The sequence below is a fragment of the Xenopus laevis genome, chromosome 4S, assembly GCF_017654675.1.
Source record: "Xenopus laevis strain J_2021 chromosome 4S, Xenopus_laevis_v10.1, whole genome shotgun sequence".
Taxonomy (NCBI): Eukaryota; Metazoa; Chordata; class Amphibia; order Anura; family Pipidae; genus Xenopus; species Xenopus laevis.
In genome coordinates this window covers 76,022,183-76,050,080 of record NC_054378.1, presented here as the reverse complement: position 1 = coordinate 76,050,080, position 27,898 = coordinate 76,022,183, and the positions used below count along the sequence as shown (strand labels likewise).

The window sequence follows — 27,898 nt, the reverse complement described above, 5'->3', positions numbered from 1 at the left end:
GCAGGTGTTTTTCTTGGAATATGGTGTTCTTCTTCCGCCATGCAAATCGCTTTTTGTTATGACCAAATAACTAAATTTTTGTCTCATCAGTCCAAAGCACTTTGTTCCAAAATGACTGTGGCTTGTCTAAATTAACTTTTGCATACAACAAGTGACTTGTTCTTGCATTCTCACAATCCTCCGCATATGAAGCTCATGTATTTTTCATGGCCTGCCAGACCTGGGTTTTACAGCAACTGTGCCTGTGGCCTTCCATTTTTTGATTACATTCCTTAGAGTTGAAACTGACAGTTTAAACCTATGAGAGAGCTTTTTGTAGCCTTCCCCTAAACCATGATACTGAACAATCTTTGTTTTGAGAGTAGCTTTGAGGATCCCATGTTGTCACTCTTCAGAGGAGCACAACTTGCAATTGACCACCTTAAATACCCTTTCTCATGATTTTAATTTCATTTCATACAACTGAATACTGCCCCCCCCAGTACTCAGATGTTCCTGGGAAATGAAAGACACACCACTGTTATCTTTTTTGTTGAAAGTGGAGTAAATTTATGGAGGCTGAGAGGGGTTCCCAAACTTTTTCATATGACTGTATATAGTTTATGTAAAATTACGGTGGGGTCAGTGTAAGTTTGTGTATGTATGAACGCTGGGTTTCATTTGAAGGTGTTGAACTTGATGGTGTTTTTACAATCCAATTTAACATGCAACTTTCTTTACACCTAAAGGAGAACCAATCCCTTAATTATAAAAACCCCTACCCCCCCCACCTTACATAGACCCCCTCCCTGCTCCCCCCAGCCTAGGTGTTACCCCCGGTAAATGCCCCTACCTCTTTATTTACCTCTCGGTGCAGATTCTGTGCAGCAGAGTTCACGGGCGCCATCTTCTCCTCTTCGGTAATGTTCAGGTCTTCTTTCCATCACTTTCGACGCATCAGCAGTTGTCGCAAACAGGAAGATTGCTCCAACTGCGCATGTGCTGATACGCCTCTCTCTTCCCGAAGACTACCGAGGAGAAGAAGATGGCGCCCGTGAACTCCGTTGCAAAGAGTCTCCACTGAGGGTAAATAAAGAGGTAGGGGCATTTACCGGGGGTAACACGTAGACTGGGGGGGGGAGCAGGGAGGGGGGTCTATGTAGGGTAGGGGGGTCGAGGTTTTTATAATTAAGGTTTATAAGAAACAAAACATTTTTTATATTGCCAAGATGAGTGTTTCTTATAGTAGCACTCCAACTAGGAAAGGGAGTGTAGTGGGTATTTTTTATTTGCTTGTAATATGTGGTTCCACCATAAAAGCAAGCCCTCCTTTAATAATAAAATAATAATAAAAATAAATGTCAAGTGGGGAGCACAACTTTCACTTTTGCTATTAATTGATATAGTAGCAGTGGTCTACTCATTCTTGCAGCGCTGCTCCTTCCAAGGTTCTGTCCAATGTTTCTTATGTTGCATATTAAATAGTGCTAGAGCCATGGTGATATTTATTTTTGTGTCTAAATAGTCTACTAAAGGTCTCTTGGTGTGTATATATATATATATATATATATATATATATATATATATATATATATATATATATATATATATATATATATATATACTGCATATAATATGTTTGTGTGTGTGTGTGTCTCTTATCATGTGGTAAGAGACATAGCAGAAAGGAGGTCCCTGGAATACATACAAATTACAAAAAACTGTATAAATGGTAAGAGGCATTGGCTTAAAATTGTCTTTAAATACCTGAATTATCCTATTGCTTTTGCTGTTAATTAGTTATTTTATTGTTGATAATATTTAGTATTAATTTAAATGTAATGAGTTTATGAAAATCAAATTATTCCAGTACTTTGTTGCTGGGCTTGTGCGTTTCACTCTTGGAGGTGATGCTCTTCCTGTTTCCCACACTGTATATAACCTGGTCTATCAGTGTTTGGCAACTCTATCTACAGGTACTTGCTGAGGGTGTGGGGTAGTAACTGTGCTAGTAATTGACATTATGGAAAAACAACATGATTACTGCAGGGTTTACTCATAACATTGGGCTTGAAGCAGTCTGGCCCTTAACTAAAGCTGTTGTGGCATTGAGATTATGGATAGAGTAACGACGCTATACTTAACAAACCACTGGTTTGTTTTAAAAAAATAACCTCAATGGTGGAGCATACCACAACAGTGTGCCACATCTATATTGTAAATAATTAGATTTTTTTAAAAATATATACCCATTTCTTTTCTATTGTGCAGAGCTTAAAAACAATAAAATCATTGGATTTTATTTACAAATGGCTCCTGTTATTTTGCTTTATTTTACTTTTTGCAGGAGACATCAAACAGATCCTAGAGAATGAACTTCAAATCCCTGTTTCTAAAATGCTGTTAAAGGGTTGGAAATCTGGTGATGTGGAAGACCGTGTGAGTATAAAATATAAAATACTTGTCTGGAAACTTTTCAATGTGTGGCTGGCTCCAGTTCAAATTTATGTTTTATGCATGCAAATCACTATATAGCTATTGCAGCCCATAGTCTATTGTGACATCTATTACTGTAAATCGATTTAAACAAATATGCAATCATGTTATACAAGTATGAGGTCACATTATCTAGTAACAATTTATCCAGAAAGCTCCAAATTACAGGAGGGCCATTTTAAGCAAAGAATTCTACATTTTAAAATGTCTTTCATTTTTCTCTGTAATAATAAAAAGTACTTGTTACTAGTAATGCTGCATTTATCATTTTTAATGGCAAACCAATCCTATTGGCTTTATTTTATGTCAAATACATTTTTAGCAGACTTTACTGAAAGCATTCTGGACAATAGGTCCTATACTTGTATATAGATCTACTGTATATATTTATTCTCGGTATATTATAAAATGACCCATTCTAAGCAAGGTTTTAGTTAGTCTTCTTTATTTATTTAACTATTAACTGCCATGCTGCCTGATTCCAGCTTGCAATATGTTTGTTAAGGTAGTCGACAAAACAAACAAACAAACAAACATACAAAATCTTATACTGTTGAAACAATGTAAGACAAAGCAGCTGGGGAACTAAAACTTTTGCAATGTTGTTTAAAAAGTAACAACCAGTTAAGCAAACACTGATTTCAGTAGCGATTGTTTTTACTAATAACTTTAAAGCAATTGTTTTTACTAATAACTTTAAAAACACTGAAAATGTTTAATATATGTATATCGGAAAGTTGCTTAGAATTAAGTTTTCTTTTATTAGACAAATTTTTATTTTGGGGTTGACTTGCCCTTTAAGCTTCAGATGAACCATACCATTGGTGTTTTTTTCTGTCCCAAACATGTATGTGGCTTAGGCACAACATATAAATTATAAATATGGCTTTGCTATGACCTCGGTTATCTCAGTAGGTTAAAGAATCACATACAGGAATTATAAAAATCCTCTAATCTGTAGATTTGTATTTACCAATTTTTTGTAAATTATTCAGATGCAACCAACATACAGGTGCTATAAGTCACTGACACTTGTCACTTGCTCTAACTGACTGATTGAATCAGCACTTCGCAATACACTTCTGACACATAGCATGTTTGTGTTGTTTGCAGCAGGAAAACAACTATTAGGTTGATATGACCATGAAGATTTTCATTCATCCAGGTCATGGTATATCTAGTATAGGTCAATCTAAAAACAACTGAACTGAAGAAGCTGTTCGGATGAGTAGTGAAACGTCTTCATTGATTACTCAGCAAGTCCAGTTGTTTTTAGATTTACCTATACTAGATAACTATTAGGTTGAGGAAGCACACTAAGAAACCCTTTATTTCTGAAAAACTATAATAAAAGCTATTGTGGGAAATAATTATAAGGGGTAGTACTGTTTCTTTACAGTAGCAGTTATTCCTGTTAACAATTGTTTAAAACTGCATTGGTTTCCAAATCAAGATCATGAAAATAAAAGTGTGATTTAAAAAAAATGCCCTTTCATTATATCTTCCAAAACATATATCTTATTAAGACAGTAGTGATCCTAAAGGCTTCTACTTGCTCAGGAGTGGTTAATGTGAAAAAGGAATTTCATATATAAGCCATAGAGGGTTATATTTAAAACCTGTGCAGTCTCTATGAATAAGCATCACCAGTGAAACCTGCAAACAGTAATAATAATAGTTTTCTTTGGAGAGGAGCAGGGCTTATAGAATTGTAAATCACAACTTCATATTACTGTCACTCTGCTCTCCTCTGGGTGGTCCTCTGCATGAAATGCTGCTTTCATCCAGTGCCTATCCTGAACACAAGCAGTTGTCGCCATGCAGGTTTCATTGCTACCTAATCTGAATGTGATCGTTTTTAGGCGGGTGATTATGCATAACTGATTGCCACAAATTTCCCATAAATACTGCAGGGACACCTTATGGTTTTTTAAGTCTTGGGTCTGCTGAAATCTCCAGGATGCATAATTCTAATGGATATTTTGTTTAAGCATCTGAGTTAGTGCCATTTTAGTGTATTCAGAGAAACAGCCTTCCAGTATGTAGACCTATCATTTCAAGGGACACTTGGACTATTTTTAGAAAGCCACAGCTTTAAATACTGTAACTGAATAAAAGGGCTGTTCTAGTAAATGATACATGCTGTTTATAAAAGCTCCTCTTCATAGCCTTGAACTGAACTGAAGTTTCAGAATTAAAGAAAAAAAACCTCATCGGAAAAGTCTCTTAATAGTAGATGTGCCATAGAAAGGTTTGACCCTAAATAAGGTAATCTGACCTTAAAGAGCACCTATCACAGCCAAAATCAAACACATATTAACAATCTGACCAGTACAACCTAAACACGTTTAATCAAACTGCATATATAGTTTTTTTTTTTTTTTTAAACCTGCAGGTTTTTTTAAAAAAAACTTACTTTGTCAAATGGGTTCTTTCACTAAGAGAGTCCATACTGTGACTAGGGTTGCCACCTGGCTGGTATTTTACCGGCCTGGCCGGTATATATGATGGTTGATCTCAATGTTATTAATAGGGAAAAAAGATTAATATATAAGAAGGCCGGTATTTTTTTCCAGAAAAGGTGGCAACCCTAACTGGGACTATAACAGAGACTATAACATGCAAATTTCAGGAGCATGCTCAGATTGTAGCACTGCCTTGAGTATTCTACCCATAATGCCTTGTTTTAGTAAACTCCTCCACTAGAAGTATCACGTGATTTCACTATCTTGTCCCCTGCTAATGATGTTATTATGCAAATGAAGGGCACACACTAACTTCCAGCAGGTGGCAGCACTACTCAACAGCCGCTAACACAGAGGTTTGGCTGATTTGAAAATAGCTTAGAAGGGTTGCTAAGCAACCAAAGAATTCCAACTGAGCATGTGCGAGATCTCAGAGTTGTTGTTGGCTGTAAAGATATATAGGAGGAGATGCCTGCTTCAGCTAGAACTGCAGTTGAGCTAGGGGAGATCTTGCAGCTGGTATAGTGAGCTGATGATTTACATTAAACAAATAATTATTTTAAAAATCGGATTTCTTGAACTTTCACATAGTGTATTTACTTAGTAAATGATTTTAGTTATGATTGGTGCCCTTTAAGCCAGAGTAACTACATATTGCAGCTGTATACCTGTGCAAGAAGATCTGCTAGATCACTCAATTCTGTTTTGCATTTTTATTTTCCACAATTTCTTTTTCATCTTCAGTGAATAGCTTATTTCTTTTTCCTCAAACTTTTTTAGGAGCCATTTGGGGGAATGTGATATTGGTCGCTAACACACAAATCGTCCACAAGTCATTCACAATGCAAATAAATGTCTGCAAAGTTAACAATTTTGCCTATGTGAACACTTTACCCCTCACACGAGAGTAGGATAGCAATTGTGAATTTTATAGTTTGCTATAGTATGCAGTGTATGTAATAAAACATCTGAATGAAAAAGTTACTTTTGCTACAAAAGTTTACACCACCTTTAAGCAGGTGTTAACGGTTCGCAATGCGCAATTAAGAATCGCAATGCAATAAAAGCCTAATGAAGAATATTACATTGTGACATGCAAATTTCTATTCTCATTTATGTGCAAATTTGTTCTCTTTGCAAATGCTATAACATTTCTCCCATATATTTCAAAACCAATAGACCTAAATTTATAGTCCACTGCTCCGTATGCATTTTTTTTCACCTTCATCATGCAATGATTGAGCTAAATAAAATTCAGATGTATCATAAGATTTTAACCCATAATAAAAAAAAAACCCTACCCTGGGTAGACCCCCTCCCTCCTCCCCCAGCCTACCTGCCCCCCTAATTTTTTACTCACCCCTCCAAGCAGATTCTGGTCTCAGAGTTCACGGCAGACATCTTCTTTCTTCTGTCTTTTTCTAAAGTTTCGGCACAGTTAGAGTCAATTTCCGGCCCCCCGAATCACTGGGCTTGTGCCGAAAGTCATGAAAATCTCTTTGGAAATTTTCGTGACATTTGGCGCATGCACAGTTGTTCGGGACCAGAAATTTACTCCAACTGCGCATGTGCCGAAAATGCCGTCAAGACACGAAGATTACCGCGGAGTAGAAGAACATGACTGCCGTGAACTCCGAGGTCAGAATCTGCACGGAGGGGTGAGTAAAAACTAAGGGGCATTTTCCCTGGGGGGGGCAGGTAGGCTGGGGGGGGGGGGTAAGGGAGGGGGGTCTGCCCAGGGTAGGGGGAGGGTTTTTTTTAATTACAGGTTGAATTCTCCTTTAACACCAAAAAATAAAATTGTTTTAAATGAATGACAATATAATGTACTGTTAACTGACATTTGTAAAAATGGTGGGGTTGCTTCAGAAACACTAAAATAGTTCATATAAACAAGCTGCTGTGTAGCCATAGAGGCAGCCATTTAAGCACAGGGTACACAATAGATAACAGATAATTTATTCTAAATCCCATTGTTTACTACAGAGATTATCTGTTATCTGATGTGTAATTTGTGCCTTTTCTCTTTTTTCAGCATTGAATGGCTGCCCCTTGACTACAAAGCAGCTTGTTTATATAAACTAAAGTAGTCTTTCTGAAGCAAATATTCCAGTTTTACCAGTGCAGTGCAACAGTACATTATACTTTCATTAGTTTAAAACACTTTAATTTTTTTTGGTGTTACTGTTCATTTAAAAGATCGGAGACCAGTGATTAAAATAATGCGCTATTAAAATTTTTAGCAGTTTTTTTAAGTTTATGTACATTTCCATGTCCTTTTAAAGGGGCAAAAAAGTATTCAAAATCCTATTTTATCACATTAGTCAAGCAAAATGAACTTTAATCATGGGATATAAATTATTTGAATCTTGTTTCTGTCAATCTTGGAATTCATAATTATAGGAAGCAGGCAGGAGCCATTTTGTGGACACTGTTATTTAGACAAGCCTTGCATCATCTTGTTTGTGCACCAGAATGGGGGACCTGATGTCCCTCCCCATGCACTGGCTACACAATTAAATGGTAAAGAGAACGGAGGGATGTGTGGAGAGTTCGTGACATCTAGGAAGTGCTGAATGGAAAGTGAAAGTAATGGTCTGCCCCACCTCTATGTCTAAGGCATAGAGGAGGGGCAGACAATATTTGATTGACAGCTGAGATTTTTAAATGTGCTTACAACAGCTATGAATGCTTTAATAAAAAGGACTTTAAAAAAAGGACTTTTACTATACAGATTTTTGTTCTGGCTGACAGGTCCACTATAAAATAGAGTTGTGGTTAACTTGAGTTCAAAATTACAAAGTGGTGCTTTTATTCCCAGACTGTATGGTTTGAGGGATCAGGCACCGAGAACTGATTTTGGTGATTCAATCCTGTGCACATGGTCAGTTTTAAAACCAAGGATCTGTGAGAAGGACTGGTAGAATTATTTATACTGGTCCTGAGGCCAGAAGGATATTTACAGGGACAAAAATACTGTTTGGAAATTTAGAACACTTGACAAATAGAACAACAAAGTCTGCCACCACTTTGATAGCTCTGTTATATTGAATGGTTAATCCTTGAAGGGATGCACAACTAGTAGAATCAACATACTGTGAGCTATGTAATAATCTTTCATTACACTTCAACCGTCTGGCCCTGTGCCCCTTTACTGGTCGTTTTTTTCAGCAATTTAGTATTTTGTTTTTGGAAAGTATAATATTATGTTGCTTGCCAGATTAGAGTGCTTTTATCTAACAGATGATGTTTTCTTTCCCCCCAGACTGTTTTGAGAAACCTTCGCTTGCCAAAAAATAATAACCTTTATGTCCTCACCCCCGAGTTACAACCTCCTTCTCATTCAAGCCAGTCTAGGTAAAGTATAATGCAGTATTTTATTTTTGTTCCTATGTTAATGATTACATAAATGTATAGGATTCATAGCTTATATACAAAATTCATTTGTGAAACGGGAGCAGAAAATGTGCGTTGATCAATTTTTTACTTTTTGTATGTTTGTAGCCGAAGTGCATTTACAACTTGTGTTCAAGTTAAAAAATTGTGAACACAAAAAAAATCTCAACAAAACGTATAATTTTTTTTTCACTTTTAAAAAAAAATCTTAATCAGAAGCATATTACAATACATAGAGCAATTCATAGAACAATTGTGTTTTGCTTTGGAAAAAAGAGGCAAAAGTATCATTGTTTGATTTAATTTCAATGATGCCATAAAATCTTGAATGTTTGCAGGTGACAAAATGCTTAGAATCACCTCCGCTAATTAATGTGGTGGTCATCTGCACCAATGGGTGTTCTTGCGGACAAGGCTGCTATCAGAAATCATGGGGCCCCATATTACATAGCAAGGCACACCTTCCCTTATTAGTTCACTCTGTTTCTGGCCCTTTCTATATTACTTGACAGAATAGATGTCAGAGCTACAGTTGTTGGTTATCACAGGATGCATGATGATGTCTGTAAGGGCAAAGTTGTGTTTAAGAATATGTCCTTTTTTTCCCAAAAGTAGTCTCTGTTCTACATTAGTCAAAAACATTGTTGTCCCTTCTATAACCCAAATTCACAGAATAACACCAAGACGCTACGCATAATTTGGTAAGGACGTTCACAGTGTATGTTAAAGGAAGAATAACACCAAAAAAACATGAAAGTGTTTTAAAGTAATTAAAATATAAAATGCTGTTGCCCTGCACTCTTAAAACTGGTGGGTTAACTTTAGAAACGCTACTATAGTTGATATAAATAATATGCTGTGTAGCCATTCAAGCTACTAAGTTTAAAAGCCTCACTGATGCATCTCTATGAAAAGGGTAATCCCCTAATGCAAATTGGAGACAGATGCTACAGGGCCTTTCCTCTGTGGCCTTGATCACTAGATAAAAATATGTGATTAATTGCATAGCTTTTGGTACATTCTTTTCTGTGCCATAGGTCAGGATGAAATGATAGCAAAACTCTCTAACTAGTGTATAAAACAGGCATTTATACCTGCTTTAAATTGCTAAAATTGCTAAAATTAACACATTACTTGATATAAATGTTTGTTTAACTTGAAGTCCCTTATAATTATGTACAGTATGGATTTAGGATAGCTTGATAATGCTTTTACAGCAACACCAAGTGTAAAAGAGCACTTGACAAATAAATGGTAAGCTTTTTAAAACCTTTATTTTGGAGCCACTTTTTTAAGCATTGGATGAAAGTAGGTCTCTGACCAAAAACCTTACAGTACACCAATGTTTAATCTCTCAACACATTTCTTATTTTTTGTTTTTACTACAAGAATGTAGTTGCTTGCTGCATTATAGTGTTTTACATAATTTAGTAATCATTATTTAAAAAAAATGTATGCTGTCTAAGAACCAGCAGGTGGGTCTCACAGTACAGCACCTGGCACTACAAAAAGTGTGTATTAGGGAGGTGAGCGCTCCACTTGATTGGACTTAAGAACCAGCAGGTGGCGCACCGCCATTACTTTACAATCCTGCTTAGCATTTTTGTCTATTGGATGTATGAATGAATTGGATGTATGTAAGTACAAAAGGTATGAGATATATTATCTGGAAAGCTGAGGACATGGGGCTTTCTAGAAATAACATATTTATCGTATTTGGTGCCCCATTCCTTAAATCTTTAAAAATATTTAATTACATTTTTTTATGGATTTATACAGGTATAGGAACTATATTCACAATGGATCTTTCTGGAATATGGATCACTATACCTTGCACATTTTAATTTTCATTTAAATATTAAATTAACCCAATATGAATGTTTTTACACCATTATGGATTGATGCAGCTTAGTTAAGATTTAATTGTTATTGCTTTATTTTGGAGCTTTTAGGATAATGGATTTCTGTATAACAGATTGCATACCTGTATTACTTACGTAAGAGTCACCTCTGATTCCCACTTATATTAAATGGAGTTATACACATAGCACTTAATATATGTATAAAGCACATGATTAGGATCATTAAAAGTAATAACAAATAGGAAAGCAAGTAACTGAGCAATACATTCCACTGCATATATTAGAAAGCAAACACTGGGTGGTGAAGACTAGTGGTGCAGTACTAGGATATTTTGTGATCTTAAACGTTAAAGGGGTTGTAACCTTCCAAACACTTTTTCCAGTTCAGTTGTTTTCAGATTGTTCACCATTAACAAAGACTTTTTTCAATTGGCTTCCATCTTTTATTTTTAAACATTTTCCCAAAATTCAAGATTAATGTTCATTGCTTTCGTGTTTCAGTCTGATCCTGAAGCATTCTGAACTGTTACAATTTGGTACGTTTACAGTCATATGAAAAAGTTTGGGAACCCCCTCCTAATGCTTTGGAGTTTTGTTTATCATTGGCTTAGCTTTTAAAGTAGCTACTTCCTTTTTAATATACAACATGACTAATGGAAACAGTAGTATTTCAGCATTGACATAAAGTTCATTGGATCAACAGAAAATATACAATATGCATCATAACAAAATTAGACAGGTGCATACATTTGGGCACCCCAACAGAGATATTACATCAATACTTAGTTGAGCCTCCTTTTGCAAATGTAACAGCCTCTAGACGCCTCCCATAGCCTTTGATAAGTGTCTGGATTCTAAATGGTGGTATTTTTGACCATTCGTCCATACAAAATCTCTCCAGTTCAGTTAAATTTGATGGCCGCCGAGCATGGACAGTCTGCTTCCAATCATCCCATAGATTTTCCATGATATTCAAGTCGGGGGACTGTGACGGCCATTCCAGAATATTGTACTTCTCCCTGTACATAAATGCCTGTGTAGATTTCAATGTGTGTTTAGGGGTCATTGTCTTGTTGGAATATCCAACCCCTGAGTAACTTCAACTTTGTGACTGATACTTGAACATTATCCTGAAGAATTTGTTGATATTGGGTTGAATTCATACAACCCTCAATTTTAACAATGGCCCCAGTCCCTGAACTAGCCACACAGCCCCACAGAATGATGGAACCTCCACCAAATTTGACAGGAGGTAGCAGGTGTTTTTCTTGGAATGCGGTGTTCTTCTTCCACCATGCAAAGCACTTTTTGTTATGACCAAATAACTAAATTTCTCATCAGTCCAAAACACTTTGTTCCAAAATGTCTGTGTCTTGTCTAAATGAGCTTTTGCAAACAAAAAGCGACTCTGTTTGTGGCGTGAGTGCAGAAAGGGTTCTTTCTCATCACCCTGCCATACAGATGTTCTTTGTGCAAATAGCGCTGAATTGTATAACGATGTACAGATACACCATTTGCAGCAAGATGTTCTTGCAGGTCTTTGGAGGTGATCTTTGGGTTGTCTGTAACCATTCTCACAATCTTCTGTCACCTTAAAGGGGTGGTTTACCTTTAAGGTAACTTTTAGTATGTTATAGAATGGCCAATTTTAAGCAACTTTTCAGTAAGTTTTCATTATTTATTTTTTAATAGTTTTATAGTTATTTTCCTTCTTCTTCTGAGTATTTGCAGCTTTCAAATGAGCGTCGCTGAACCTTTTTAAAAAGCAAATGCTCTGTAAGGCTACTAATGTATTGTTAATGCAAATTATAATTACTAATCTTAATATTCAGGCCCACTCCTATTCATATTCCAGTCTCTTATTCAAATCAACGCATGGTTGCTAGGGTAATTTGGACCCTAGCAGCCAGATTGCTGAAACCGCAAACTGAAGTGCTGCTGAATAAAAAGTATATAACTCAAAAACCACAAGTAATAAAAAATGAAAACCAATTGCAAATTGTCTCAGAATATCCCTCTCTACGTCATACTCAAAGGTGAACAACCCCTTTAACTGCTGTCACTCTTCAGAGGAGAGTCAAACAGAAGCACAACTTGCAATTGTATCTTTTAAATACTGTACCTTTTGTTATGATTCCACACACCTGCCTATGAAGTTCAAGTCTTAACGAGCTAATCCAGCCAATTTGGTGTTGCCAGTAATCAGTATTGAGCAGTTACATGCATTCAAATTAGCAAAATTACAAGGGTACACAAAATTTTGCACAGCCATTTTTTTTTCATTTGATTTAATTTCATACAACTGAATACTGCTTCACTAAAAAACTTTGTTCAGAAAACACCACAGTACTCAGATGTTCCTGGGAAATGAAAGACACACCACTGTCTTTTTTTTTGTTGTTGTTGAAAGTGGAGAAAATCATTATGCAGTCTGAGAGGGGTTCCAAAACTTTTTCATATGGCTGTAGGTGATACAATTAGTTGATTCATTTCTCAACAGTATCTTTAGAATATTAGCAACTAATATTGTATCAATTCTAACAGCTGCCTTTATTGAAACTCAGGGATTGTGTTTAGAAGGGATCCAGATAACAAATGTATCAACTAAATGTATCCACTTAGAACAGTGACCCCCCCTCCCAGAGCTGCTTTAGAAGGTGAAAAATGCACCTTTACACTTAAATATTGAAACACTGTCACAAATAGAAAATCAAAACTAATTGGAAAAAGTCTTTAGTTCTGGTAATCTATCTGAAACCAACTGAACTGGAAAAAGTTTTGAATGTGAACCCTGCATGCTGCAGATGTTTCTCATTCTGGGGCAAACTGTATGTTTCAAATACTGCAGCACAGATTAGAATAAAATAAATTGTATCATTAAACATGATAACTTCCCACCTTACTTAGTGGTCCCTGTCTGTAACACCATTAATTAAATGTATTGTTGAATGGGAAATGCTTGATTTGTGACAGTACTAACATTAAGGGGGTCATTAACTAAAACTCAAATTTCTCTAGTTCAATTTTAAAGGGGGAAAAAACCTCGCAAAGTTTTATAGAGAAAAAAAACGTGATTTCGTGATATTCCCCGAAGCTGCTAACAATTAGAATCTGAAATTACTCCAGCTAAAACCTGTTGAAATTATGTAAAAGTCAATGACATATGGTCCCTTTTACCTTTGGAACATGTTTCATGCATGTAGTGATTGTTGATCACTATGGGGCAGATTTGTCTGTCAAATTCGACTAGGGAGTTATTGGAATTCTATTCGAGTTTTTTAAAAAAATTTGAATTCAATTTTCGAGATTTAACATATTCTGGCCCTTTAAGAACACAAATTTGACTATTGGCCACCTAAAACCTGCTGAAATGCTGTTGAAGTCAATGGGACAGGTCCAGTATGAAGTTTTTAAATTCGAACCAAATTCAATTTGATTTTTCTGTTCAACATCATCCGAGTTGTAAAAATTTGTTTTTTTAAATAAATTGCGATTGGTCGGGTTTAGACTTTTTATTCTTATTTTTTTCAAAACGCATCAGTTAGTAGTGCTGCTCCAGAAGTTTTTATATTTAATTTTGAAATCTGACATTGGGCTAGACATTGTCAGTTTCCCAGTTGCCCCAAATCATGCGACTTGTACTCTGATAAATTCAGTCACTCTTTACTGCTGTACTGCAAGTTGGAGTGATATTCCTGGTTCAGGAATGAAATTTATATTATAGAGTGCATTATTTGCAGTGTAAACAGTATAATTTGTAAATAAAACATATATCATAAAAATCATGACAGAATCCCTTTAAAAACTCACATGAATTTGAAATTCGACCTTTGATAAATGTGCCTCTAACTGTTGATATCACACTTGTTGATCTGTTGATGTAATATTTGAAATGACAAGTGAGAGCTCTTTACTACTAGATTTGCCGCAGTGACAGCAGGGCATGGTTTTGCCGTCAGCAAGCATCTTGAGGTTGGTGATGAGCCAAGTGCTGTGTGTAAGCCTCTTGCTCCGCAAGGCATTCATGGAAGCAATTTGGTTTATGCAGGCCCCTGGGATTTGCATGCTATCCAGAATTTAAGCGATTACTGCTTGAAACAAATGCACCATCTCCTACAGCATTAGCTTCAACAAACATTACATTTACATATTGATGTATTATATTGTGTTAATGTAAATAAGCCATAATTACAGTAAATTTGATCCCTGGCTGACATGAGCTTGTATAAATCTGCAAGCTTAAAAACAGAAAATGTAATTGGCAGATTCTCCAGTGTTTGATTTGGAAATTTCAGCGTAGTTAAATTAAAAGAAAAATTGCAGCGAGACCAAGTGCAATATGTCTCATGTAACTGTTACATCATATCCAAAAGTGTTAACTTCTCAATGCTGCACTTTACTTCAGTAAGACTTTATGGGAAATAGACGTTGCATCTTTCTGAGTTTTCTGGATAATGCATTTTTCAATAATATACCCCATATGTGAAAATACCTGTGACAGGTCTCTCTCACTTTTAAGTTCTAACTGCCATGCACAGTTCATATACATAAATCTATCTGTATGATGTTCTGTAATATACAGTCTACACAGTGTTCACATCTGCAGATTGCAAGCTGTTAGCTCTTTATGCCAACTAGCTGAATGTGTTGTATGGCTTTTTCCTGAGTAAATAAAGGCTTAAAAAGTTCTTTATTTTCCTCTGAAGGGACAAACAAATATACACATACAGATATGCTATTTTGGTTTATCTAAGCTGAACAAGTAGTATGGCAATTACCCTATATATAGTAATAAATTTAAAGATATGATATGAATATGTAAGAAAAATGTGGTCAACACTGTCTAGCTATAGTTGCCACCATACTTTAACCACGCTAAAACCTCCAATACCATGCAATTTATTAAAAGATCGAAAGCACGAAAGGGAGAAAAAGGGCTGGACATTCAGGAAAAATAACACAATTACCACTAAAACCTCTAAAAAATAATAATATTTCGGACAATTACTAACGAAAAAAATTAGAAAACCTCTAAAAGTCCAAATTGATTTTATTTAGAGACTAGTGAAAAAAAAATAGAAATTTGATTGTTAGCAAATGGGCCCCTTAGTGTCTATGGTAAGGAGTAAACTAATAGCCAATACACATTATTAGTGTGATTGATATTGAGCATAAATATTAGTCTTAAAAGTAGAATCATTAATGGTGTATTATTTAACTTTAAGGACTTGAGGTTGGAATCAGCTTCATGTTGCTCAGTTGATACAGTAATCTATAGTGGCTTTATAATGAAAATGTTTTCATATCTATTTATGAATGAATGCAATCCAGACTAAAACAGGGATAAGCTAAATAGTAAGCAATGATTTCTCTCTCTGATCTGTTTCTAGTAGAAAATATACAACTGACCTGAGATGGCCTGAGGAGTGAAACCACTGAATTTAATGCTTGTGGCCCTCAGTGCTGAAACACAGTTCTTAAAGGGGTGATTAAATTTTAAGTTACTTAGTATGTTATAGAATAGCCAATTTTAAGCATCTTTTCAATTTTCAAATTAATTGCTACTTTGTTATAGTATTTGAATTATTTGCCAACTTCCACTGAATATTTCCAGCTTTCAAATGGGGGTCACTGACCCCATCTATAAATGAATGCGCTGTATGACTACAAATTTTATTACCCATCTTTATATTCAGGCCCTCTCCTATTCATATTCCAGTCCCTTATTCAAATCAATGGATGGGTAGTAGGGCAACTTGGACCCTAGCAACCAGATTGCTGAAATTGCAATGCTGCTGAATAAAAAGCTAAATACAGGTATGGGATCCATTTTCCAGAAACCCGTTATCCAGAAAGCTCCAAATTAATGAATGGCAGTCTCCCATAGACTCCATTATAATGAAATAATTCAAATTTGAAAAAATTATTACCTATTTCTCTGTGATAATAAAACAGTACGTTGTACTTGACCCAAACTAAGCAAAATCAGCCTATTGGGTTTATTTAATGTTTACATGATTTTCTAGTAGACTTAAAGTATGAAGATCCAAATTATCCAGAAAACCTAAGCATTCTGGATAACAGGTCCCATACCTGTAATTAAAAAATAAAAACCAATTGCAAGTCATGGGAATATCTGAAATGGGTCTGTTATGGGTCAGATAGGGGGTACAAATTTTAACAAAACCTACTGTTCACCTGTAGCATTTGGCACAAGTTTCTTAGTACAGGAATGGGATCCATTATCCAGAAAGCTCCAATTTACGGAAAGGCCGTCTCCCATATACTCCATTGTAATCAAATAATTAAAATTTTTAAAAATTATTACCTTTTTCCCTGTAAGAATAAAACAGTACCTTGTACATGATCCAAACTAAGATATAATTAATCCTTATTGGAAGCAGCACCAGCCTATTGGGTTTATTTAATGTTTACATGATTTTCTGGTAGACTTAAGGTATGAAGATCCATATTATATAAAGATCTGTTTTCTGTAAAACCCCAGGTCCCAAGTATTCTGAACAGCAGGTCCCATACCTGTATTTTTTATTGTGAGTCTTCAGCACCTTCTGATTTTGTGAAACAGGCCCAAAATGATTTCTCAACAGTATTGTTTGACATTGCGGTACATTTTTAATAATTCCTTTTCTTAAAAATACCTAAATCTTTTTATGAATCATTTATGTAGAGACCTGTGTGTTTAGAATGATTCTGCTTGAGGCTGTGGCACTTCTGCACCATGCTGTGCCTCTGCCTGAGTAGAAATGACAGTGTCATTATTTTTAACTTATCCATGTGTCTGAGGATGTAACCTGCTCTCAAGACATGCTTACTGTATTTGGTCAGTATGTAGCAGCTCTGCCAGTGTGCCCAGACTTGCCTGTGTGTAAGCAGGGACCCTCCCTGAGGGCTTACAGATTCTGAAGCAACATGCTCTTACATGTCTTTCCTGATTCTCTATCTTTTCTACTTCCCCAGTGCTCAGCAGGAGTCATTAAATAAGAACTATTTGCTGATCATCACACACCGTGAAGTCCAGAGGGAGTACAGCTTGCACTTCTCCGGGAGCTGTACTATTCAGGAGGTAAGTAAGGAGTGGGAGGAATGGGTAGCATAGGATCCCATATGCTCTAAATCTATCCAAAAAGGACCCCCCAACTCCGTGAGGATCACAGTGAATAATAATGTAGTGGTCATGGAGCATCCAGCAAATCAGTGATAAAATACTGTATGTTGTTAGATAAGATAATTTACTAATTTACATGTTGGTAAGGGTCAGGTTGCTGGTTACACCAGAGGGGTAATTATGTTGTGGTTACAACATGCTGTGTCAGGAGTCCCACCTGAGGGCTAGTTGGATTATGCCTTGCCTTTTTGTCTCCTTGCAACATGATTTTCAGACCACAAGAGGGCACTCTCAGCTGATATCTTGTAAATGGGAAAGCACCAGACCCTTCTGTTTTTCCAAATAAGCTTCTGAAATATAAATAGAGCTAAGTAAAATGGCGAAGTTCTTGTTTGATCTGGAGATACTGTAATTGGTACATTGCAGGAAGGAGACTTAATTTCACCCTTTTAAATTAAACACCGAGATTTAAAAAGATATAAAATATTCATTAATGTTTAGTGATTATAAAAGTGAGGCACATATTTATTTTGCCATTATTACTGTTTCGATGGGGGAAATACTGCAAATATATCAAAATTGGAGTTAGCCATTCTGACAAGTTGAAATGTTTAAGCAGTGTTAAAGCAATCTACTCTCACATGATATTCTATGCAGAACAATTCAAAATGACTACATCAATTATTAAAAGGGGGAATTAATATTCTATAGATAACTTCTCACTCTGCATGATTCAGTGCGACTGTCTTCTGCCCTGAACTGTTTGTATAGTAAAATATACATGGAAAACACAAAGCAACAAATAATGCTGGCAGGTTTTTTTTCATGTCATCTTTGAAATTGCTTTTTAAACCCTTTCATTTCTGAGTTTCAGAATGTCATTGTCTCCTGTGCTGCAGAGATGGAATTCTTGCAGTTGCTTCTATTATGTGGTGTTTAGACTTATTCCACTGCCTGGAATTCTGTTTGATTGGGCATCTTGGAAATGGGGCACATCACTTTGCAGCTATTGTCTGCACACCCTGGGGTAGATAAAGAGAATGACATTAACTAAACCTTTGGCAGGAACAGCCCTTTTTAAATTCAGGGAGACCCTCTGACACCATTCAGGTTTCAGCATCATCACCATTCATTTAGGCAGAGCCACAATATTTAACACCTCTGTGCCTCTGATGCAGTAAAAGCTCAAGAAGTCCATTGTGCCATGTTTACATTATAAGGCTGAATTGGAATCTCACGTGTTAAAGGAGAACTAAAGCTTAACTAAAGAAGTAGGCTGGAAATGTTGTACATTGTGTTTTGGGCTTCTGTACCAGCCCAAGGCAACCACATCCTTTTAGCAGGGAAAAGCTGTGTCTCCAAAATGCCCCAGTAGCTCCCCATCTTCTTTTCTGCTGATTCACTGCACATGCTCTGTGCTGCTGTCACTTACTGAGCTTAGGGACTGACTCACAATATACAGTACAAACAGAATATAAATGTCACAATACAAGGCTAATTAGTAATTAATACAGATAATTATTGCATGGCAGCACAGAAACCAGTGCAACTAGCATCAGAATGTAATAATCAGCCCTCTAGCATCAGCTTAAATATTACAAGCCAACCTTATTTTCTGCTTGATATTTTGCGATGACCCCTAAGCTTTTCAGCCAGGGCCAGATTTCGCGACCCGACACCCCAAGGCAACATGGTTGCAGCGCTGGCTACATCTTGCGTGCACACCACCTCCTTCTGAGGAATGGTCCTAGCGCCGGCTCCATAGCGCATGCGCTATCAAGCACAGGAGCACAGGGGAGCATTGAGTAACCAGTGCTCCTTATGGATGAGGCTGGGCAGCATGCTGCCCCTAAAATTTTGCCGCCTTAGGCCCGGCGCTTTGTGGTCTCGCCACAAATCCGCAAAAGGTATTCGCCCCCTTGGCATTTTTCATGTTTTGTTGCTTCACAACCTGGAATTAAAATGGATTATTTGAGAGTTTGCAACATTTTCAGAACATGCCTACAACTTTGAAGATGTTTTTTTTTTCTTTATTGTGAAGCAAACAACAAATAGGACAAAATAACTGAAATCTTCAGCGTGCACAACTGTTCAACCCCCCTATAGTCAGTACTTTGTAGAGCCAACTTTTGCAGCAATTACAGCTGCAAGTTACTTTGGAGAAGTCTCTATGAGTTTGCCACATCTTGCAACTTGGATTTTTGTCCATTCCAAAACTGCACCAGCTCCTTCATGTTAGATGGTTTTCGCTTGTGAACAGCTCTTCTTCAGCAATCTTCAAGTCTGACCACAGATTCTCAATTGGATTGAGGTCTGGACTTTGACTAGGCCATTCCAACACATTTAAATGTTTCCCCTTAATCACTCGAGTGTTGCTTTAGCAGTATGCTTTGGGTCATTGTCCTGCTGGAAGTTGAACCTCCATCCAAGTCTCAAATCACAGGCAGACTGACAGGTTTTGCTCAAGAATATCTCTGTATTTAGCACCATCCATCTTTCCCTCAACTTGGACCAGTTTCCCAGTCCCTGCTGCTGAAAAACATCCCCAGGGCATGATGCTGCCACCACCATGTTTCACTTGTGCGATGGTGTTGATGGGATGTGTTGGGTTTGCGCCAGACATAGCATTTTCCTTGTTGGCCGAAAAGTAAAATTTTAGTCTCATCTGACCAGAGCAACTTCCCCCATACATTTGGGGAGTTATCCACATGCCTTTTGGCAAACTCAAAACGTGCCTTCTTATTTTTAACTTTTAAGTAATGACTTTTTTCTGGCCACTCTTCTGTAAAGCCCAGCTCTGTAGAATCTACGGCTTATTCAAAGATGCTGAGAGAGTAATAGTGAACATTAACTTGATTATTTCAGAAACGGTACAGAATTTTTAATTGATTGTTTTTAGAAAGTTTCTTATTACAGTAAATTTCATTAAATTTTCATTTTCACGATAGTTCCCCTTTAAAAATAAAAAGGAATAGAAAGTTAATGTAAGGAGCTCCCTGTGGTTCTTTTTTGAGGTGGGGTGTAAGATTTTAGATCCTTATAATGATTTTCCTTTCACCTCAATATTTTTTCGCTCAACTGTAACAACTGTAACATTAACAAAAAGCAACATAATTTTCTGTTTAATGCACTATATTGTATCATAATTTTACAGAAAGTTTGATGTAGCTATTGTCGTATACATTTCCCTCACTTTCAAGCCTTTGCAAATAGTTCACTGTCTTCGGCCCTGGTATGATAACTGGAAGAAGTAGAGAAGGCAGTGGAGGAATAATTGCAATGTGACGACCAGTACAGTAATAATCCAATTTAACAATATGTACTTGACAGGTTGTAATCGTGCTAATTGAAGAGACTAATTCACACTTGCTTCGTTCTATTCAAAGACCGAATCAGCAGCTTGTTTTGCTTTTAACCAGATGGTCGCGATGAACACCTACTGAGCACTTTAAGTGCTTTGCCGAGATTACAAAGGCAGTGGGCTGAACTCATCTCAAAATGATTTGAGAGAAGTGAGGAGGGGGTGGAAGCCTGGGTGCTCAATGGATTTGGTGCAGCTAAATTAATTCTAGAGGAGCCATTACACACTGAGCCCCTTTTGAAAGCTCTCTCCCCCTTGTTTGTTCTGTAGCAATGAGAAAGTGAAGGCAGATTACTGCAAACAGAAATAAAAAAGTGCTATGAAAAGGACCCGAAAGCCTTTCATATCATGTGTTGATTTTTTTTTTCTTTTTTTCAAAAAGTGCATTATGTGTGAGAATCGCTGGTGTATAGAAAGCCAGTTGGAGTTTTTTTTTAAGAGTGCTATTAAAGCAGTATGAATATATAAGCAAGAGCAACAGTTGACTGAGTTTATTGTGGAATGGCATTGAGCTTGGGGATGAATCACATTGATTGAAAGCGCGGCTTCCCATTTTAATATGAATGTGGCCGCGTTTTCCCCAGACTACTTCTGTTTACCTTGGATAATTAGAATACTTATTTTGCTTCTTTCAGCTCAGTTATTACTGTAGACTTGTAAAATTGTATTATCCTGTTCAACATGAAACACTTTCGGTGACAGAGAGCAGATGGTATTTCACCTTTTTAAGCATATTGTCTATAACTTGCTTTTTATCAAAACTTGTCTGTCCACACATGTGTCTCTGCCAGCCGGTATGTTGTAATCTGTCACCCTGAATATTTTCTTAACATCTACACTCCCTCTGGAATTAGAAAATACCAGCAATCTTATAAATCTGTAGTAATTGCCAAATGCAACATTATCCCAAAAACTTTGGATAATGTTGAGATCAGGGGGAGATCAAGGGGATTGGTATGGCATTTAGGCAATTCAGGGACAATCTTCTAGCAATTCTAGAAATATAAAAGAGTTTATGAAATGCATGCAGAATATGTTGGCATTTTATAAATACATGATAATAATAATAATCGTAAATATGGGCGAAGTTAATAAGTAGTGGCAGTAGGTTGAGCTAATTAACTACAGATATGGACATATACTGCAGAATGCTTGGAACCTGGGATATTCTGGATAAGGGATCTTTATGTAATTTGGATCACTCTACCTTACAACTACTAAAAAACAAACAAACAAAAACAATAAAATTGTATTGCTACCACCATAGATCTGTGCAGCTTATTTACTAAGATTTATTTGCTTTAAAAGGGATTCTTGATGATGCTATTCTGCATTTGGAACTTTCCAGAAAATGGGTATAAGCGATTTCATACTTGTACATGTACATATAAATATATATCCACACTCCCTGAATATGCAAAACTATGCAAAATATGCGAAGTTTCAGGACTCAAGTTCCTTTCTCAAACATCATGTGGTGCTGTATATATAATAAATGTAGTCTCTTTCTCAATCACGATATACATAGAAATTGAATTGCGCTTTATACCCATAAGTCCCTTTGTTCCTGTTAACAGCACCACCTACTAGCTTTGTCTTAAAGGTACATGGTCATATAATGTACTAAAGTTGAACCACAACTCACAATGACACAAAATAACACCAATATAATTTACAGAAATATAAGTTGTAATCACCTTCCATCCCTCTTGGGGCTCTAATGTCCACAGAGTTTGAATCCAAAATGCTTTACGTTTTTTCATATACAGGTATAACTCTATATTGCCTCCATGTGTAAGTACCGGAATTGATTCTGTGACAGCATATCACAATTAAGACTGTGTCCTGCTTGTTTAAAATGATGTGGCACTGGCAATTTAACTACTTCATTCCTGGTTATGAAGTGGTGCTGGGAAATACAATACCTAATTGTTTGTATTGTCTCTCATGTGTACATTAGTTTGCATGGACATTAAATATAATAAACTACATAATTAGTAGAACATGTATAATATCCTCTTATCTTATATATTTTACCTGACTGTGGATGACTTAATGATGAGCCTTTTATTACACTACCACATTGTGGACATCCCAAACATGGATACCATCTTTTCTCTGTACCAGTGTCATCTGCCTGTCCTTATTAGATCCAATATTGGCTTTCACTAATATATCCCTCACGTTTCTGGATCTCCTATTGGAGGCTGTTAAAATTCTGCCACGAAATTCTGGCACGTGATAAAACACTACAATGTTTGTAAAGATATGTAAAATCTGCTTAATATTCAGACGCTAAATATGTATAACTGGAATCCTAGATTCTTGTGTACTTCTTTCTCCCTCAACAACTTATGTCTATTTATTTCCTTTACCGAATCGTCACATCTGACTGACATTTTGGAACACCTTGTGCAACAAATTTATGCTCAATTTCCTGTAGTCTCCATTTTCCTCCACTACATCTGTGTCTGAAATTATCCTTTTAACTCTAATCAACTGTGAAGGTGGCACTGACCTTTTAACATGTGGAGGGTGATTACTGGACTATAATATCAGATTATTAGGATCTGTATGCTTTACATGTAAATCCGTACACATTCACCAACAGAAGTATCCAAAAATGAAACCTTAGTAAAAGTATACTACATCCTGAAAGTAATGCCAGGTACACAACCATCTATATATTGTTTAAATACACACAATGGCATATATGGGTTTGTGTAATTTCTGTAAACTATATTGGTGTTATTTTGTGCCGTGAGTTGTAGTTCACCTTTAATACATTATATAACCATGTACTGTTAAGACAAAATTAGAGGGTGGTGCTGTAAGCAGGAACAAAGAGACATATGGGTATAAAGCGCGTGAATCAATTTGTATGTATATCATGTTTGAGAAAGGGATGTGAGTCCCAAAACGTCACATGTATTTTTGTATGATGCTTTTAATTCAATACAAATGGACTTTTGCATATTCAAGGAGTGCTGGTGACTTTTGTTTTGTGTGTGTGTATATGTATATAATTGTGTTTATTTCAAAAACAGTCACGTAACTGTCAGGAAAAGATCCCTTCACTGACCTCTCCCATATCTCCTCTAATACTGCTGCCCCTACCTCTGACACTGTCAGAATGTTTATCCAACTTTTCCACTGAGAAAAGAAATCAACATTGGTGTCCGACACCTCATCTGTACAGCAGAACAAAACCAAACCATGTCAACAGCAGATCTTATTGTTTGTTTATAGTGTTATTAAGTTCTTCTACACTTCTGCTAGACCTGTCCCAGCTGTCTAGTGCCCTGTGGGTAATTACATTACAACGCATTGTCTTGCATCGGTATTATAAACACAATACAAGCTATGTGGAGTTGATAATGATATAGATACATACAGCTGTGGGCAAAGGTATTTGTACCCTTGCATTTTTTTTTAAAAAAAAGGATGTACCAGATCTGCCAAATTTTTTTTGATAATTTAGTTTAAACTGTCTGTGTGTGCCAGGCTGAACATGGATAAAAGAAGGAAAAGCAGAAAACTGCAAGGAAGCGATTTGTGGTCAGTCTCCCTGAACATGCATGCAAGAGAAACGTTGATCAGAGATCGCAGAGAAGGTTTCTTCAAACTGCAAAAGAACCTTGATTAGCTTGCACTATTTATGGCCATCTTAGTGAATGGGAACTCTAGATCCCAATGCTGACAAAAACACATGACTGGCGTTAACCAAAACATACCAGAACAAGTTAAAATGCTTCTTGGAGAATGTCCTGTGGACACATTAGCAGATTTGTTTACAGAAAAAATTTAAGCCTTTAGAAAAAAGAAAATTATCCCTACAGTTAAACATGGAGGAGGTTCTCCATGCTTTGCTGCCCCTGGATTGGTGGCCTTATTTCATCATATGACATGGTAAAAACAGGAGATTACCAAGGCATATTAAAGTACAATAGTGAGCCCAGTGTTAGATAACTGGGTCATCTGTTGCAGATCATGGACAAACTTCAAAAAGCACCCAAACCAGGACTGCAGCTTTCTATTACTTCTAGTTAAAAATAGGATTCCTTTTATTTAAAAGCTTCTGTAAAGGCATTTTCTTTCATGGTTATGTGATTTACATTTGTCACTCATTTTTGGTTTACACTGGTAAAAACCTTATAGTTTATGTATTAATGTCCTGCGCGTGATTCATTTATCTCCCGTCAATGAGTTCCAGTACTTCCAGATAGAGATCCTCTTGCTCTGAAGATGTTACATATTACCAGGAGGTGCTTAAAAGCTCTGATATTGCTCTAATGCTGAGCATGTTGCCAAGTGCTGCTGCCTTCTCTAGAAATACATGTTTCCACAGTCCCAGGGTAGAAATCCTTGTAATTGTTTAAGAGAAACATATGAGTCTTCGTTGCAAACATTTATTGTGAGTGGGAAATCATATGCTGGGATTTGTGCATGTTCCGTGACCAGACACGTTGCTCCCGGATTTTTGTGAGTTTTTACAGCTGCAAGGGAAAAAAGCATCTGTTCTCAGTAAAGCCACTATTGTTTAGTCTTGCCACTTACTCTTCCATGCTTCTTGTACCAGGCTCAGGATTAAAAGCCACTAGGATGAAATGTGCTTTAACTAGTCAGCTGTTCCCTATAGGGCCTTGATAGCTTAAGTAAAGCTTATATTGCTAAAAGAGACATCCATGATCAGGGTCAGCTCCCTAAAGCAGCGTGACTATAGTGGGCCAGATCACTGATCAGTTTGCTTAGCAGTGTGAGGATGAAAATCTCTTGTGTTGATTTTTATTTAGAAAGGCATATCATTTGCATAGTCATTTGCATTTCACCAACTTGTCCCTTCACTTTAATGCTAAAGAAAACAGTGGCACCAGTCTCCATTGTTCTTCAAACCATCCAGCCCTTATTCCAGCCAAATTCTTTATGGCCAATTTCTAGCTCGAATGAGTGCTGCTTGGTTCTCAGCTTCAAACCTTTAAAACCTCATCCGAAACAATTTCATCAGGTTCTGTTTTCTATGTAACTACATTTCTTTGTTTTACATACACCATTGTACATCTATGAAAACATAATTTCTCTCCATGATACACATGGATTTTAATCTAGATTTGTCTGTATAAAGTTACACTGGCATGCACTTTAAATACGCCTGTCATATAAAAAAAAGTCAAACTGTAGCAAAAAGTTTAATATTCCATTTTCTTATGGGCACTTTGTGTTGTTAAAGGAAAAGGGTTAACAGAATTCAAAGAGACAATTGTAAGTATGGGAACCTCATTGTTCATTAATGCCTTGACTATGGAAATACTTTGAAATATTTGCCATAATGTTCTATTAAAACAAACTTAATTTTTTCAATTATTAGCTTTTTTTTTAAAATCACAACTGTACTTTGTACCTGATGTTAACTAAAGCTAGCATCGATTCTTGTTGATAATAAATCAATCCTCTTAGGATTTTTAATTTTCAGATGTTTTTAGTAGCCTAAACTATTGTGCTTTACATTAAGGGGGTTATAAATCAAAATCCGAAAAGTTCTCACTATTTTCTGAAATCGACTCCGACCAAATCGGAACAGATTTTCCCCCCCTATTTATCAATACATTTTCACAAATTCTTCTTGTGCGGAAAAAGTCACAGGTATAAAAATCAGAATCTTACTATTCTGTCAGACTTTACACCCAAATCCTGCAAATTTTTTTTTTTTTTTTTTTGTAAAATCACCCGAAAGCTACAATTTTTTCAGAAACCCAGCACAACTCATAAAATATTCCAATTGTTAACGGGACATCTGCCATTGCCTATTACATGTTCTCGGCAGGAGAAACTTTAATAATTATTTGTCTTGAAAAAAATTACATCTTCACCTTTAAAAGTCTGACTATAAAAATAAAATATAAAAAAATTCCAAACCCCAAGCATTCTGGATTTCATGTCTGTACTGGGATACCACTGAAGGCACTGCAAATATTTCTGTGTTCTAAATGTATTTGTAAATGTCGTACAGTCTGTATCACTGTTTATATTCTGTATGCTTTTATTTCTGTCTCCTGTAACAATATAACAGAAACTAGAAGATTTACAGACCTGGAGGTAAACTACCTTCTACTACATTCTTTGTAGTTTGCATTTACAAATGATTTAAAACCACTGAACAGGTTTAATGAATATTTATTGGAAAATTACAGTTTCTCTCATTATGCAAACAGATAATAGATAGGGATGCACCAAATCCAGGATTCGATTTGGGATTCGGCCTTTTTCAGCAGGATTCGGCCGAATCCTTCTGCCCACCCGAACCGAATCCGTACCCTTATTTGCATATGCAAATTAGGACAGGGAGGGAAATCATGTGGCTTTTTGTCACAAAACAAGGAAGTAAAAAATGTTTTCCCATTCCCACCCATAATTAGCATATGCAAATTAGGGTTCGGTATTCAGCTGAATCTTTCGTGAAGGATTCGGGGGTTCGGCCGAATCCAAAATAGTGGATTCAGTGCATCTCTAGTAATAGACCCCATTAAAATCATAGGCTAGCAAATTTCATTCACAAATAACTTCAAATTATTTAAGATCTTTGATTTATGATTATTGGAAAGTTTTTACATATTCTTTTATTAAGCAAGAAACAGTTTGAGTGGAAACTGCCTTCACCAACTTGCACTGTGATACACACTCTGCACTAAAACAAGACAAAACAACTGTATACAAAAGGAAATGTAACCATTAGTTCTTACAATAATTATAACTTTTTTTTAGAATTTAAACAATTTTTGTAACTGAACTATTTAATAGATTTACTAAACATTGATTTCACATTGATTTCACATTGATTTCAGATGCAAATACAAATATGCCCCCCATTTGTGATGAGAAGATCACAGTTTGCCATGGTTTAGTAACTCACAACATCCAATAAACTATTTGCTTTGGATCAAATGACGAGCAAAGGCTACCTACTAATTGGTTGTGCGATCTTAAAGTGTAAGCCCCTCAATGACAAGGGTAAAAGATGTATTATGTCCAAATATATAGGAAGTAAAAAATTAAGTATAATATTAAATAATTTGATGGTGTTCCTTTAGTTAAACATTGGCAAAAGTCTTACTTGTGTGTTTGTATAACACCCCAAGTTATATATGAATATATAAACTCATTGATATTGATTGAAGCCTCACAATGATACCCTTTTTTTACTCTTTCAGTTTAAATA

The 27,898-nt window shown here is 36.2% G+C and overlaps 1 protein-coding gene across 1 annotated transcript in view; it reads left to right on the top strand.

The window, feature by feature from the left end:
- The window catches only part of faf1.S (Fas (TNFRSF6) associated factor 1 S homeolog), a 140,004-nt gene that overhangs the window by 22,996 nt on the left and 89,110 nt on the right, over window positions 1-27,898 (top strand). Inside the window, 3 exon segments of the mRNA NM_001086748.1 lie at window positions 2,327-2,418; window positions 8,206-8,297; window positions 17,177-17,282. Coding sequence (NP_001080217.1) covers window positions 2,327-2,418; window positions 8,206-8,297; window positions 17,177-17,282 — 290 coding nt within the window.